This window comes from Phalangium opilio, unplaced genomic scaffold, assembly GCF_054372755.1.
Source record: "Phalangium opilio isolate 3A_F unplaced genomic scaffold, DU_Popi_V2 ptg000024l_1, whole genome shotgun sequence".
In the NCBI taxonomy this organism is placed as follows: domain Eukaryota; kingdom Metazoa; phylum Arthropoda; class Arachnida; order Opiliones; family Phalangiidae; genus Phalangium; species Phalangium opilio.
The window spans coordinates 9,776,273-9,789,030 of NW_028324155.1; the positions used below are offsets into that span (position 1 = coordinate 9,776,273).

General features: G+C 40.7%; 2 protein-coding genes across 2 annotated transcripts; one reads left to right on the plus strand and one right to left on the minus strand.

Annotated features, from left to right (window-relative positions):
* Nucleotides 1-3,381: 3,381 nt before the first annotated feature.
* Nucleotides 3,382-4,834, plus strand: LOC149692791 (protein disulfide-isomerase A5). Its single transcript, XM_089868702.1, has 7 exons — nucleotides 3,382-3,573; nucleotides 3,668-3,862; nucleotides 3,927-4,065; nucleotides 4,130-4,195; nucleotides 4,265-4,360; nucleotides 4,433-4,558; nucleotides 4,625-4,834. The coding sequence occupies exons 1-7, from the start codon at nucleotides 3,429-3,431 to the stop codon at nucleotides 4,776-4,778; spliced, it is 921 nt and encodes a 306-aa protein (XP_089724828.1). The 5' UTR covers nucleotides 3,382-3,428; the 3' UTR covers nucleotides 4,779-4,834.
* Nucleotides 4,835-4,865: 31 nt separating this feature from the next.
* Nucleotides 4,866-11,231, minus strand: LOC149692792 (uncharacterized). Its single transcript, XM_089868675.1, has 6 exons — nucleotides 10,931-11,231; nucleotides 9,141-9,300; nucleotides 8,886-9,064; nucleotides 8,577-8,814; nucleotides 8,338-8,516; nucleotides 4,866-8,279 (listed from the first exon to the last, which is right to left on the minus strand). The coding sequence occupies exons 2-6, from the start codon at nucleotides 9,298-9,300 to the stop codon at nucleotides 6,069-6,071; spliced, it is 2,967 nt and encodes a 988-aa protein (XP_089724801.1). The 5' UTR covers nucleotides 10,931-11,231; the 3' UTR covers nucleotides 4,866-6,068.
* Between the last annotated feature and the right edge of the window lie 1,527 nt (nucleotides 11,232-12,758).

A 12,758-nucleotide genomic window follows, 5' to 3' on the forward strand; every position in this document is an offset into this window, starting at 1 on the left:
CATAATTAAGCCTAAGCCTACCAGCGTGGGAAATAAGGCGGTGGCACAGGGCAAATGACCAGTTTAAAAATTGCCTGGACCAGTTTAAAAATTAAATCGGAGGGGGGTCAATGGTTAGTGGTCCATGGGACCACTAAGAAAATTCAAGGGTAACCAGAGTCCAGACATTATCTTAACTATTTTAATTACCCACTTCTTTAGTTTAGCAGACGACGCGCCCTGGTCAATGGTCATGGACCAGTTTATTTATTCCAGGCGAGGGGGGTCGCTGGCCCAATATCCAGTTTTAAAAATATCCTTATTTCCAGCCTACGACGCTTTATCTCACCAGCGTCATCAGCACCCATTCGTTTGCCAGTTAAATATCCCCGACTATGACTGAAGTGATATGTGTCCACGACACCCAAAAATTAAAACAACGTGAATTAATTAATTCAACCCCAATTAAACACGTAATAATAAAGATAGAGAATTGAACCAGCAGCACCGTGCACCCTTGTAAACCTAAATAACGCGAAGTTACAACATTTCTCCTTTGAATTTGGCCGGCGGTTATAGTGGTTTGGTATAGAATGTAGGAACCGCGGTGGTGGCTTTATTATTATTATTAGGTAAAAGGCGCGGATTATGGTCGCTCCATGCATTTCGGACTTGGCCGAGTTCGGATTAAGCTTTTAATTCAATTACCAAGCGAGCTTTTGTCTTCTCCCCCCCCCCGTCCTCCCCTCCATCGCCAAGCCGAGAGGAGTAATCTTAACTTATTTGGCTTCGGTTATTTTTTTCCAGGGGCCTCTCGAAAACTCGACTAAAACCGTAAAGTTTTCCCTGGTACAACACACGCTAAGCCTACTACGTTACACTTTGGTACATGACGATAAATTTCGTTAGTGAACCTTATCCTTATAATGCCCCTGCCCCCCCTCCACTAGAGCTTGTGAAAAAATAATCAGACCAAGAACCCATTAGGTTATTAGGTCCCTGGGAGTTAAGAACAGTTTTGCCAACCCCCCACCCTCTCCCCCGTTTAACCCGACGTACTCTTCTGAGTCCGGGGGGGGGGGAGGGGTTAGAGCTAAGTAACACGATACCCCCAACCAACCCCAAAAGAAATGATAAATATACGACAATGCTATCCCCCCTTTGGTTTTGGCTATTATGAGAGTGTGTGGGGTACTTTGAGATCATCTATGGATGGTCAGTCGACTATCATATACGTTTCCTGGAGAAAGAGTAAGTTACGAGCACGGGTCAAAGGATCATCAAAGGCGAAAAATAACTTTGATTTTACGTCGGTGTTTCCAGCCTGTTTATAGACGACTAGCGTATAACGTATAAACAGTGACGTAACACGAGTTAAGCCAATCTTAATTGCCTTGTTATGACAACGTAATTGCACTCAGTATGTAAATTTCAGAGAAATTTCCAAGTTACTAAATAAGATACTTAAATGACCTTTCCCAGTTATCAGTTGGATCGCAGTAACCAACTATGGTTTATAGATGACCTCACCCTTTTTCCTACTCAAATCACCAACTTACGAGTCCCAGTTGTAAGTAACAGTGTCATTTCCAGATTCCTGTTGCCAGGAAATGACCACTTACCTTTACAAGTTCTACCTGTTGCGCAATCTCCAGTGAATATTGTTCATCAGTAAATAAATGACCTTGAACCTTTCTAGCTGTTGTTGTAAAATGAAACATTGCCCTCCCTCTACAAAATGGTTACCTAAGAGAAACACTGAAGATGGTACTTACAGGATTTACCATAGCTGGTTGACCAGATGAGCCCGAATGTCCGTATAAAGTTGGTTGAAATGATGTATTGTTCAAAAGATGATCCACTTTCATCGTTGGGTTAGATTGAACCTCATTGAAACCAAAATTTTTTCCAAAGAGTGAAGAAAAACGCTCCTAAACGTCCCGTGTCCCTTCTTTCACGTTGTTTGGCTTTATTTTCCCAAATTTGCATCACTGTAAACACAGGTTAATGTTAGGTTAGAAAAATTCTTTAAATATTTCCAAATGTCTTGAAATAACAACCCAATTTTGCTTTATTTCTATCCGTAACGAGTTTATCTAACTAATATCCACATTATTCCATAATTAAACACGGTTAAAATCGATTTAAATTGATTGGAATTGGATAATTAGTTAACGAGTCTCATTTGAGTTCTTGAAATCGCTAAGCCGCCCTAAACTAAAATGGGGGGAAAGGTTTTGTCAGGCCATAGCCCACTTGATCACGCTGGCTGCACGCGCTATAGAAGCCCGCTCAATCGACCCTAAAAATGAGAATAACATAGGTTCGGTCTAAAATTCAAACCCGTCTGGTTTTAACATGGGCGTCTATGGGAGGGGACCAGTGTTTTCAACGTTTTTGGCCCAAATAGTGCATCCACTGGTTCAAATCTCTTGAATTTTTAATGAGACGTGTATTGAAAGGTTTGATATTATCCTGTAAAATTTAAAGTCTTCAGCTATAATAGTTTTTTTTTTATAAAAAATAAAAATCATCACATAGTAGCGAAATTGATAGTAGAAAAATCCTTCAATTTCTCTACTATGTGATGATTTTTATTTTTTTATAAAAAAAAACTATTATAGCTGAAGACTTTAAATTTTACAGGATAATATTAAACCTTTCAATATACGTCTCATTAAAAATTCAAGAGATTTGAACCAGTAGATGCACTAATATTGTCAAAAACGTTGAAAAAACTGGTCCCCTCCCATAGACGCCCATGTTAAAACTAGACGGGTTTGAAAGTTTAGACCGAACCCAAGGTTCGTGGAAAAGGGAAAAATTGCTATGGACCGAACCTATGTGACGCGCCGTATTCGCAAGTTAACATGTAAAAAAAATCGTTTGGACGGGCTTCTAGAGCGCGTGCAGTCAGCGTGCGTGATCAAGTGGGCTATGGTCAGGCTATTCTCCAATAGGAGGACTTTCTTCAGCCCCCCCCCTTTAACCTTCGCTCCCTGTTTAAATGTCTATTTCACCGATTCAGTGGATTTTAAGATTTCAGACTAAACATTATTCATAATTCAGGCAAGAAACCTATGGTAGGCTTACAAATTTAAATAAATTAATTCATGTATAATTAAAAATAAATGAGAAAATTTAGTCCAAATTAATAAAAAGTATATGTCATGACCAAGGCTTAATGAGCAAAATCGTGGTAAATTTTTCCCACTTTGAACTATTTTTTCCAATTAATGCTAAACGTAATACACGCTTTAAGTATGAAATAGATATTAATTTGCAAGTTTTCTCACCATTAACAATGAAGGTTTTTGGTTTTCGTTGCCAAAATTTGTAGAAAAAGGTAGCTTCAAAACGCGTGGCACTATTTTCCAAATTTTCGAAGAGCCGGCTGTCAGAGAGGCTCGTTGATTCGTCGATACGATACCACGTGATTAAAGCTCGAGATGGATTCCAATATTTTCTCCACGTCTTTTTCTCTAATTCTATTAATTTTTCTAAATTTATTCATTGAATTTAATAATGCAAATGATGAAATTACGCAATTTAAAGATCTACTTAACAAGGAAAAATATATAGCCGCGTTATTTAGTGAGTATAAACGTTATAATCAAAGTTATGAGAAAGCAATTAGTGTTTACATTGTTAAAAGCATATGTTAATTTTGCTCTTTCGTCGTTTGAAGCCAAACCATGCTGCGATTGTTTAGAATGCGTGGAAGCTGAGGCTCTTCTAGCCGCGACTCACGCTGAAATACTGGATAATTTCAATACGATAATTGTTAAGCTTACAAATCAAAATAAACTGGCAAAGGAATACGGTGTGAAAGATTTGCCAGGCTTTATTTACCTCAGAGTTAAAGATCCTATTATTTACGACGGTATTTTTCGCATAAAAACGCAAACGAAACAATTAAGTTAAATGACGATAAAAATCTTAACTAGGTAAATACGAAAAGGAAGAATTGTTTGATTGGCTCCAAAGAAGCCAAGAAGTTTCTTTAAAAACATTAAATGATGATAGCTTTGAACATTTAACGCAAGCCTCTACAGGCGCGACAACGGGAGATTGGCTAGTTCTTTTGTAGGTGTATTTTAGACTTAAAACTAATGGCGTGTGGTTAAATGGTTGAAAACTATTTCTGTAGCCACGAAGAAAACTGTGATATTCCAACCACCCATCTCTTTGCAATACTAGACACAGTGGCGCTTAAGTACTTAATAATAATCAACTTTAATGATGAATTAAGTTGATAAGAACTTTGAACTTTCATTATATTTAGCTTAAAGGGCAAAAAGAACGTCGCCAGGGTCGACACTAAAACATCCCCAGATTTGAAAGAACGTTTCAATATTCAATCTTGTCCTACAATATTATTGTAATTGAAAATAATTAATTAATCTACGATGATTCACGAATTAAATATTAATTCAATTTCCTAACAATTAAGTTTCCGATTGGGAAAAATGTACAAATACGAAGTTCCAACTGTCAGTATTTCATCAATAACGTCTTTCGTTGATGGTTTTTATCGAAATTCAAAAGGGAATCCTGTTCCAAAGATAAAAACACCTTTGTACGAAGAAGAGATTCACTTAAAATTAAGTTAATTAAAATAATTGACGTCTTTGTTTTTTTTCAGCGACAATTTGGTTGAATATTGCGCTTTATACATTAAGGAAAATAAGGCAACTGCGAGCGTAATTGGAGGCTCAATAATTCTAATTGCAATAATAGCTTTGTGGTTTTCGAGTAAACCCTCTTCTACTAAACCAATAGAAAAGAAACGCCAATAAAAAATTATTTTGATCATTAAAAACCTACCTTGTTACCTTGTTGTTTCAATGATTGATTTGTTGTTGTTATTATTATTATTGTAAACATTTCTGTTTCTAGTTTATTATTATCATTTCGTATTTACAAATTAATTAATATATCTTTTACACTTAATTAAGAATTAAGCTATAAAACTCCACCAGACTCGAAACAAATTAAGTTAATTAACATTCAATCCAAAGATTAAATCAATCATCTTCGTTCATTTTTCAATTTAAATTTAGTTTACGTATTTATTTCATTTGAAACTATCAACGATAACAGAAGTGAGATGAGACTAGAAGTACTGAGCGAACGAAATTCTTCACTTGGCGAAAGTGAATTAATATTCTTGATAACACACGAACGGTTGGCCCTCTGGTGGCGGTTTCTGAATTTCCCCTCCAAAAAAACGTGAGACGCTCGCGGTGGTAGACGGCCGAACTAGATTCAAGCACCAGCGACCGTGTTCCGCCGCTTTAGGTTGAGGGGAAGGGGGTAGGAAACGTTTTTGGAACTCGACCAATTTTTTTTCTCTCTAGCGTAGGCGCGATTGAAGCGGCATAAAATCCTCAAATTTGTTCACTAATGCCAGGATCTACTATCAACGCTAGAGCCCTTCACTTCTAGTCTCATCTCACTTCTGACGATAAAAAAAACGCAAAATCGTGAAATGGCAAATGAAACCGACTCCTTAATTAGGGGGAACGGATCATTTGATTCAAACCATCAATTCATTCCATTCTTTCCACTCAAACTATATATATTTTATGAGCGTGCTCGTAGTTTGTAATTACACAAGAATTATTCTCGCAATATTTTACACAAATCTCCTTTTATTTATTATTATTTTATTTCTACGAGATCTCGTAGATCGTAGATTAGATTTAATCCATTTACTTCTAACAATAGAAGAACTTTGGAAGGGGGGCGGGGCGTTTAAAATGGATTATTGTTATTATTAAACTTCGGAATAAATCTGAAATTAATTAATTAATTAATATAAAAAATTGTTTAAAAATAGTAAATATCCATTTTCATCTAAAATCTAGCGGCGCACATCAAAAAATATTAAATTGAAAGAAAGGAAGGAAGAACCCACGTAAAATCATCATCCACAGTTTCTCAATATTCAACATTTGTCGAGTTAGTGGTATTTTTTTCTTTATTTTTGTCGCCGCCACAAATATTTTTGGGAGGAATGGTTAATTTGTTTTATTAATTTATTTGTTCTCTAAAATGTAAAAAGCGGCGTCGGAGATTCTTTGTTCTCAAACGTTAATACTCTTGATGGTAATTACAAAGTCATTTCTAGCTCCCGAAGGCAAAGAGTCTGATAATGACTCTGAAGCGGTAGAAGAGGAACCGCCGTCCCTCATTGAACTATCCCTTCTTCGACTAAACTTTCTAAAATACCTTCGATCTCCGTGCGTGGTTCCGCGATTTCTGCGAGCGAATTCCGCTCGATCGATACAGTTTTGACAAACGCAACTTTGCCTTCTTAAAGGGGGAGTGGGGGCGACGGGGGTTTCCGCGGCCGAGTTGTACTCTTCCATCATCATCTCCTTTTTGGGACTAGCGGTTTTATTCGCGTAAGCGTTATTATCGGGTTCGTTATCGTCCGGCAACGACGTTACCGATAAAATATCGCACTCAGGACTGGCCACCAAAATCGGGGCGCTATCTTCGTCCAGTTCAAAATCAGCGAAATCTTGCGAGGTCGACGTGTTACCGCTGCTAGGAATCTTCCTGATTCGACGAACGGCCGGCGAGTTTGGTACGCTGAGATTCGGCATGGATTGAGCGTACATCATGTCGGATAACGTGACGTTTTCCGTCACGGGAGTCGAAGGACTGGTGGCGATGACGACGCTCGATCGGAAATCCGAAGGAAGTTCCAAAATAGTGGCGGGGAAACCGGCGGCGGAACTCGGCTGAGCGGGCAAATCCGAGAATTCGGAATTGACCTTACTATACTCTCCTTGAGATTCGCTTTTAATTTCCGATAAAGTTTTGGTCGGAGATTCTTGAGTCAGAACTATTTTCGCGTGACGGTTGTTGTTGTTAACGCGGGAAGGAAGATCTTCGATGGAGCAATCCAGAATTTCTTTCAACTCGAAACAAGTGTCGATGACCGACAGACGATTATGTCCCGCCCTTCGATCTTGTTTCAAACTGTTCAATCTCCTCGATAGACAAAGGGGAATGTTCGAAAGAGATTTGAAAGGATTGGGTTCCCTTTTCTTGGAGCTTCTAGCCGGAAGCGTGTTAAAGATGACCTCTTGTTTATTAAACAAGTATGGAACGTGGACTTCCACCACGCAATGTTCCTCGTGATGGTGACCGTTCTCGTCCCCAACTAGGATAGTATTCCCCCCTCGAACGTCGCCGTAGTTACTTTGAAGAGTGGGATAATGTCCGCTAATAGTTAGCCTAATTCCTTCACCGGCGAAATCGTGACACATTAACCTTCTTTGAGACATCGGGGTACTTTTTTCCGAATGGGCAGATCCCGAGGACAAAAGTTCGGATGAATCTCGCGGGGGAACGGGAGGTGGTAAATTCAAATCCCCCGGTCTCAATGAAACGCAGGGTTCATTCCCGCCACCGTGATTTCCACCGCCCGATCTATCGCGTTCCACCGTCAAATTCTCGGTCGACGGGGGGTGAGAGTAAGGCGGGGGTGGACCCCACATGTACCGCGGAAGTTCGTAACCCAAAAAGAAGTTTGAGCCTTCGTTATTCCCCAGGGGTTGACCGATACACCTACCCGATGGACCAGCCGCCAGATGAAGATGGTGAAATACTCCGTCATTCGATCTGGTCCGTCTATGCCAATGCTGAGGATGTCGGCGGTAACCGTTGGGTCCTCCGGCACCACCGCCGCCTCTGGACCTGACTCCCCCGAATCTAATTGGACCCCCGCCGCCATTTCGCGAGGATGAATTAGTCCTGAACATATGAAGACATTCATTTTGAAAAGGGGAAGAAGTTGAAGATTCGGGGTCCGTCCCCGGACCACCACCGTCTCGGGGAGAAGTTGGAAGAGCCGAATTGGCAATCAAATGATTCCACCCATCCCTTCCCATGATACGATTTAGTAGACTGTCTCTCCTGGCCGAATTGTTAGGCGCTAAGTTGACATTCTCTCTGGGATGGCCGCTGTTGGGCATTTGATGACTGGCGGCATTGGCACCGTGCCAGGGCCATGGCAACCAATTCCATCCTGATGAACGTTGAACTCCGGCCGCGATACCTTGAGGAGGACCCGTATCCGGTCTCTCCGCCATCGAGGATGACAATTCGACTGTGGAAGTGGGGGAAAGATCATCGTGATCCATAGAAGGGGAAAGAGGTCTTTGTAAATTTAAAAGACGGTAATCCAACATATCCCAGAATTGCCAAGGATAAAATTCCTCGCAACAACTGCAATAACCGTGGTTTGGGTAACGACGGTATAAGAATCGCCGCCTGAGCTCCAACTGCAAGAAATTTTCGTTAGCTTTTCACAAAAGGATAAAAACCTTGGGTGCCAAGTACTTGTTCCCAATAAGTTTTCTTCTTCTCGTGGGTTAAAAGTTGATAGACCAACATTGAAGAAAAAATGCAAACTAAAATGCCAATAACGGAAAGCCCAAATAATGTCCGCAGACAAGCGAACAAACTACCATGAACAACTTCGCAGTTGGGTGTATTGTTAAAAATAAACCTATGTGTTCCTGAAAATTGAAAAAAGTTAATCGTTCTTCACTATATGAAGGTTGAAAATAGTTAAGTACCATCTTGCGCGTTAGGATCGGCTATGGCCGAGATACAGACGCAAGTTTTGGCCTTTGGAGTATAAATACATTCGTGCAACATTTGAAGACGGTTCATATGAACGACGGTGGTTGTCACCGTGATGACCACGCAAAGTAACGCGCAGATTAGACAGAAACCACCCGCCAATTTAATTAAGTACGTATAGCGATTTCTTCTTTTGGCAAAACACATAACTGTTAAACCAGTTATTATAAGCTAAAAGAATAAATCGGGACATCGTCATCCGTTTCAACAAATGGCGCTTTTATCGAGAAAGGGCATCTTACCACCACTGCCGGAATATAGGTGGGAATTGTTTCGAAAAACTGTAGTGAAGTGGTGTAAGAACGCAGAATAAAGTAAATGATAACGAAAATGACCCCTAATAGGACAGACAGTCCCCCACACAGAAAACATAGGATGACGTATTTTCTCATCCAAGCTTTCCACCATGGTAGCCTGGCTTCTGTTAAAGACATCAAGCAAGCCACACACTTAGAGGTCAGCACTTTTTTTTTTTAAGTTGGAATTTAAAATCGTACCACTATGCATGGGACTGCTTCTTAGAAGGGGTCCTTGTCCCCGTTGCCCGCCCAATAAACCTAAAGGCATTTGGGGCAGATTGGGAGGCGGTAATCCTGGTAGCCCATTGGGCGGCAAAGGAAAAGGGGCTCTTCTCCTGGGAGGCAGACAAGTTTCCATCTGGAACACCAGACAAAAATTGTCAACACTCGGACCACAGCCCACTCCATCACGCTTTTAGGCTGCACGCGCTATAGAAGTCCCCCCCAAACAATTTTTTTCCTGTGTAAAAGCGCGTATCAGGAATTTTCAGCTTTTTCGCTCAAAAAATCAAACGAGTCAGCTTTTAACATGGCCGTCTATGGGAGGAACACCGGGGTAAAGAAGTATTCCTTTTAAAACTTCGCGCGATAATGTAAAACCCTTCAATAAGCCTCTCGTTAAAATTTCAAGAGATTCGAACCAGTGAAACTGAAGAAAACACATTTAAACAGTTTGAAAACTAAGTCATTTAATTATGGCTAATTTTCGTTTTGTTTTTACAAAAAATAGGTTATATTAAAGAGAAACTTTTGAAACTTCGCGCAAAAATAACAAACCTTATTTTGCACGCCTCATTAAAATTTCAAGAGATCTCAACCAATATTTTCAGAATTAAAGCAAAAATAAAAAAAAAAAACGGTGTTGCTCCCATAAAGTGGTACCATGGATAAAGAATGCGCGTGAGGAAATTTGTTTTCACTCTACAGGATAGGCAACTCCCTATCTCGGACGACAGCCTATTCTGTATATACTCTGTTACAACATCGGTTGTCAGCACGCGTAAAGCTCATTCTCTATGTAACGTAGCTTTGTACGTGCTGTCAAGAGACTAAAAACTTCAGGATCTTCAGGATTTAAAATATCCGCGAGTATTTTGGCTCGAGTGCACGGACCTCTGGGCCTTAGTTTCAAATACGCGTAGTAGGCTGTAGGCAATTTCACACGTATTTGAAACTAAGGCCTAGAGGTCCGTGCACTCCAGCTAAAAAAACTCGCGGATATTTTAAATCCTGAAGTTTTTAGTCTCTTGACAGCACGTACAAAGCTACGTTACATAGAGACTTAGCTTTACGCGTGCTGACAACCGATGTTGTTACAGAGTATATACAGAATAAGCTGTCGTTCGAGATAGGGAGTTGCCTATCTTATAGCGTGAAAACAGATTTCCTCACGCGCATTCTTTATCCATGGTGGTACTGAAAGGGGAGGAGCTACAGGGACCTGACGTCAATATTGGTAGCCTAAATTGTATAGCCTGAGCTGACGACTCCCAATATGGTCGCCAAAACCGAGGTAAGAGATAGGAGGGTGTGACGTCACGATAAAGTACCTATTAGCAGACTACCAGCCTAAAAACGCGTATCACACATTTTAAACCAAAAAATCAAAGGAGTCAGCTTTAAACATGGCTGTCTGTAGTCTGCTATCAAGTACTTTCTCGTGACGTCACATCCTCCTATCTCGGTTTTTGGCGATCATATTGGAAGTCGTCAGCTCTGGCCATACAATTTTGGCTACCAATATTGACGTCACGTCCCCGTAGCTCCTCCCCTCTCAGTACCACTCTATCGCGTGCAGCCAAAAGCGTGATCGAGTTGGCTATGCTTGTAAAAAGGGGGAATGGGAAACGTCGACTTTTAACGCAACAACAACATAAACATTCCCGATTTATAAAAGCGTAAGAAATGATTCAAAGGTTCAAAAAGCACGGTTCGCGTCGCAAATTATTGAACGGATTTAAGGAAACAGAAAACGATCGTTGACTTACTGCATAATGTGAAATGGACTGCGAAGGAATAATTAGGTCAACGGAACAACCATAATTTAGGCTAATTCCTCTAGTTTATGGATCGGACCTAACCGAGGCTTAGCAAATTTCATCGTTTATCGCGCGTTTTAACTTTATTTTAATTCATATTAAAAATAATTTAGATGCTTTTTAAACTTACAAAACAATCTTCAATTCTCTAATACAAGAATTAAAATTTTATACAATACATTTCTTAAAATTAGACGAGTTTCAAATTAGATCGCTTGACATTTCCCGTGCAAAGCCAGCCAAAGCCTAGAGGCACAAAAATAATACGCTGTTCGCGCTTAAAAAATATTAGTGAAAACCCGCGGATCCATCCCAGACATTTTCAATCAAGTATCTCTCGTTCTTACGTTTCACTTTATTACCTTTTACGCCTCAACTTCCTTATTGCATTTTCTATGGAGTAGTTTTAGAAGAGAGGAAATGAAAATTCCTTAACGTATTTAAGCTAGTGCTCCTTAGATATTGCTCCACGGTGGAAGAGTAAAATGAGCCAATGGAAAACGTCATATGTTCCTCATTCCGATTCCATTGCCCTTGGGGGCATTCACTAATTTACCGCCGAAAATTGCCGAAAGGAAAAATTCTACAATAGTACTTTTTCCACTATGCGTCGTCTGCTAGAAAACACCCTTTGGCTAGATTGACTTGGCTTCAGTTTGGGAAATAGCACACTTCCTCTGGTCCAAAACCAGTTCATTAATAGGGACTTGGCAGTACTACGTCATGCAACGTCAGGCTACCTTCCACTAGTGCTAAAAAACATACCAGGAGGAGAGGGCTTATATAGCTTTCATTCTGTTAAAAAAACATACCATAATGGCGCTGGGGGCGGAGTTAAGCGTGAATTGCCAAGTCCCTATAGAGCTTTCTCAGAAGTTTGTTTGTGACGTCACCCATGCTATTTGCCCATAGAACCAAAGTGGTACCAAACATGGCCGCCCACTGCCAAAGCTAAGCCTGTGACGTTTTACCTAGGCTAGGCACTGATGTCACAACTTAGATAGCTCTATTGCTTGGACTAGTTTTTAAATTGAAATAGGGGGATTACTGGTCCTCGGGACCACTTGCTATTCAATCATTAGGGTAGCGCATTGAGGGGCTATTCACTCATTAGGGTAAGGTATCGAGGGGCTATTCACTCATTAGGGTATCGAGGGGCTATTCACTCATTAGGGTATCGAGGGGCTATTCACTCATTAGGGTAAGGTATCGAGGGGCTATTCACTCATTAGGGTATCGAGGGGCTATTCACTCATTAGGGTATCGAGGGGCTATTCACTCATTAGGGTATCGAGGGGCTATTCACTCATTAGGGTATCGAGGGGCTATTCACTCATTAGGGTATCGAGGGGCTATTCACTCATTAGGGTATCGAGGGGCTATTCACTCATTAGGGTATCGAGGGGCTATTCACTCATTAGGGTATCGAGGGGCTATTCACTCATTAGGGTAAGGTATCGAGGGGCTATTCACTCATTAGGGTATCGAGGGGCTATTCACTCATTAGGGTATCGAGGGGCTATTCACTCATTAGGGTATCGAGGGGCTATTCACTCATTAGGGTATCGAGGGGCTATTCACTCATTAGGGTATCGAGGGGCTATTCACTCATTAGGGTATCGAGGGGCTATTCACTCATTAGGGTATCGAGGGGCTATTCACTCATTAGGGTATCGAGGGGCTATTCACTCATTAGGGTATCGAGGGGCTATTCACTCATTAGGGTATCGAGGTGCTATTCACTCATTAGGGTATCGAGGGGCTATTCACTCATTAG

Excerpts from the sequence above, each read along its gene's own strand:
- LOC149692791 (XM_089868702.1), top strand. The coding sequence starts at position 3,429 with ATGGATTCCAATATTTTCTCCACGTCTTTTTCTCTAATTCTATTAATT. Across the intron at positions 3,574-3,667 it reads ATATATAGCCGCGTTATTTA|CCAAACCATGCTGCGATTGT; the intron begins GTGAGTATAAAC and ends CGTCGTTTGAAG. Across the intron at positions 4,066-4,129 it reads GGAGATTGGCTAGTTCTTTT|CCACGAAGAAAACTGTGATA; the intron begins GTAGGTGTATTT and ends CTATTTCTGTAG.
- LOC149692792 (XM_089868675.1), bottom strand. The coding sequence starts at position 9,300 with ATGGAAACTTGTCTGCCTCCCAGGAGAAGAGCCCCTTTTCCTTTGCCG. Across the intron at positions 8,815-8,885 it reads CCTATATTCCGGCAGTGGTG|CTTATAATAACTGGTTTAAC; the intron begins GTAAGATGCCCT and ends TTATTCTTTTAG. Across the intron at positions 8,280-8,337 it reads AGAAAACTTATTGGGAACAA|TTGGAGCTCAGGCGGCGATT; the intron begins GTACTTGGCACC and ends AATTTCTTGCAG.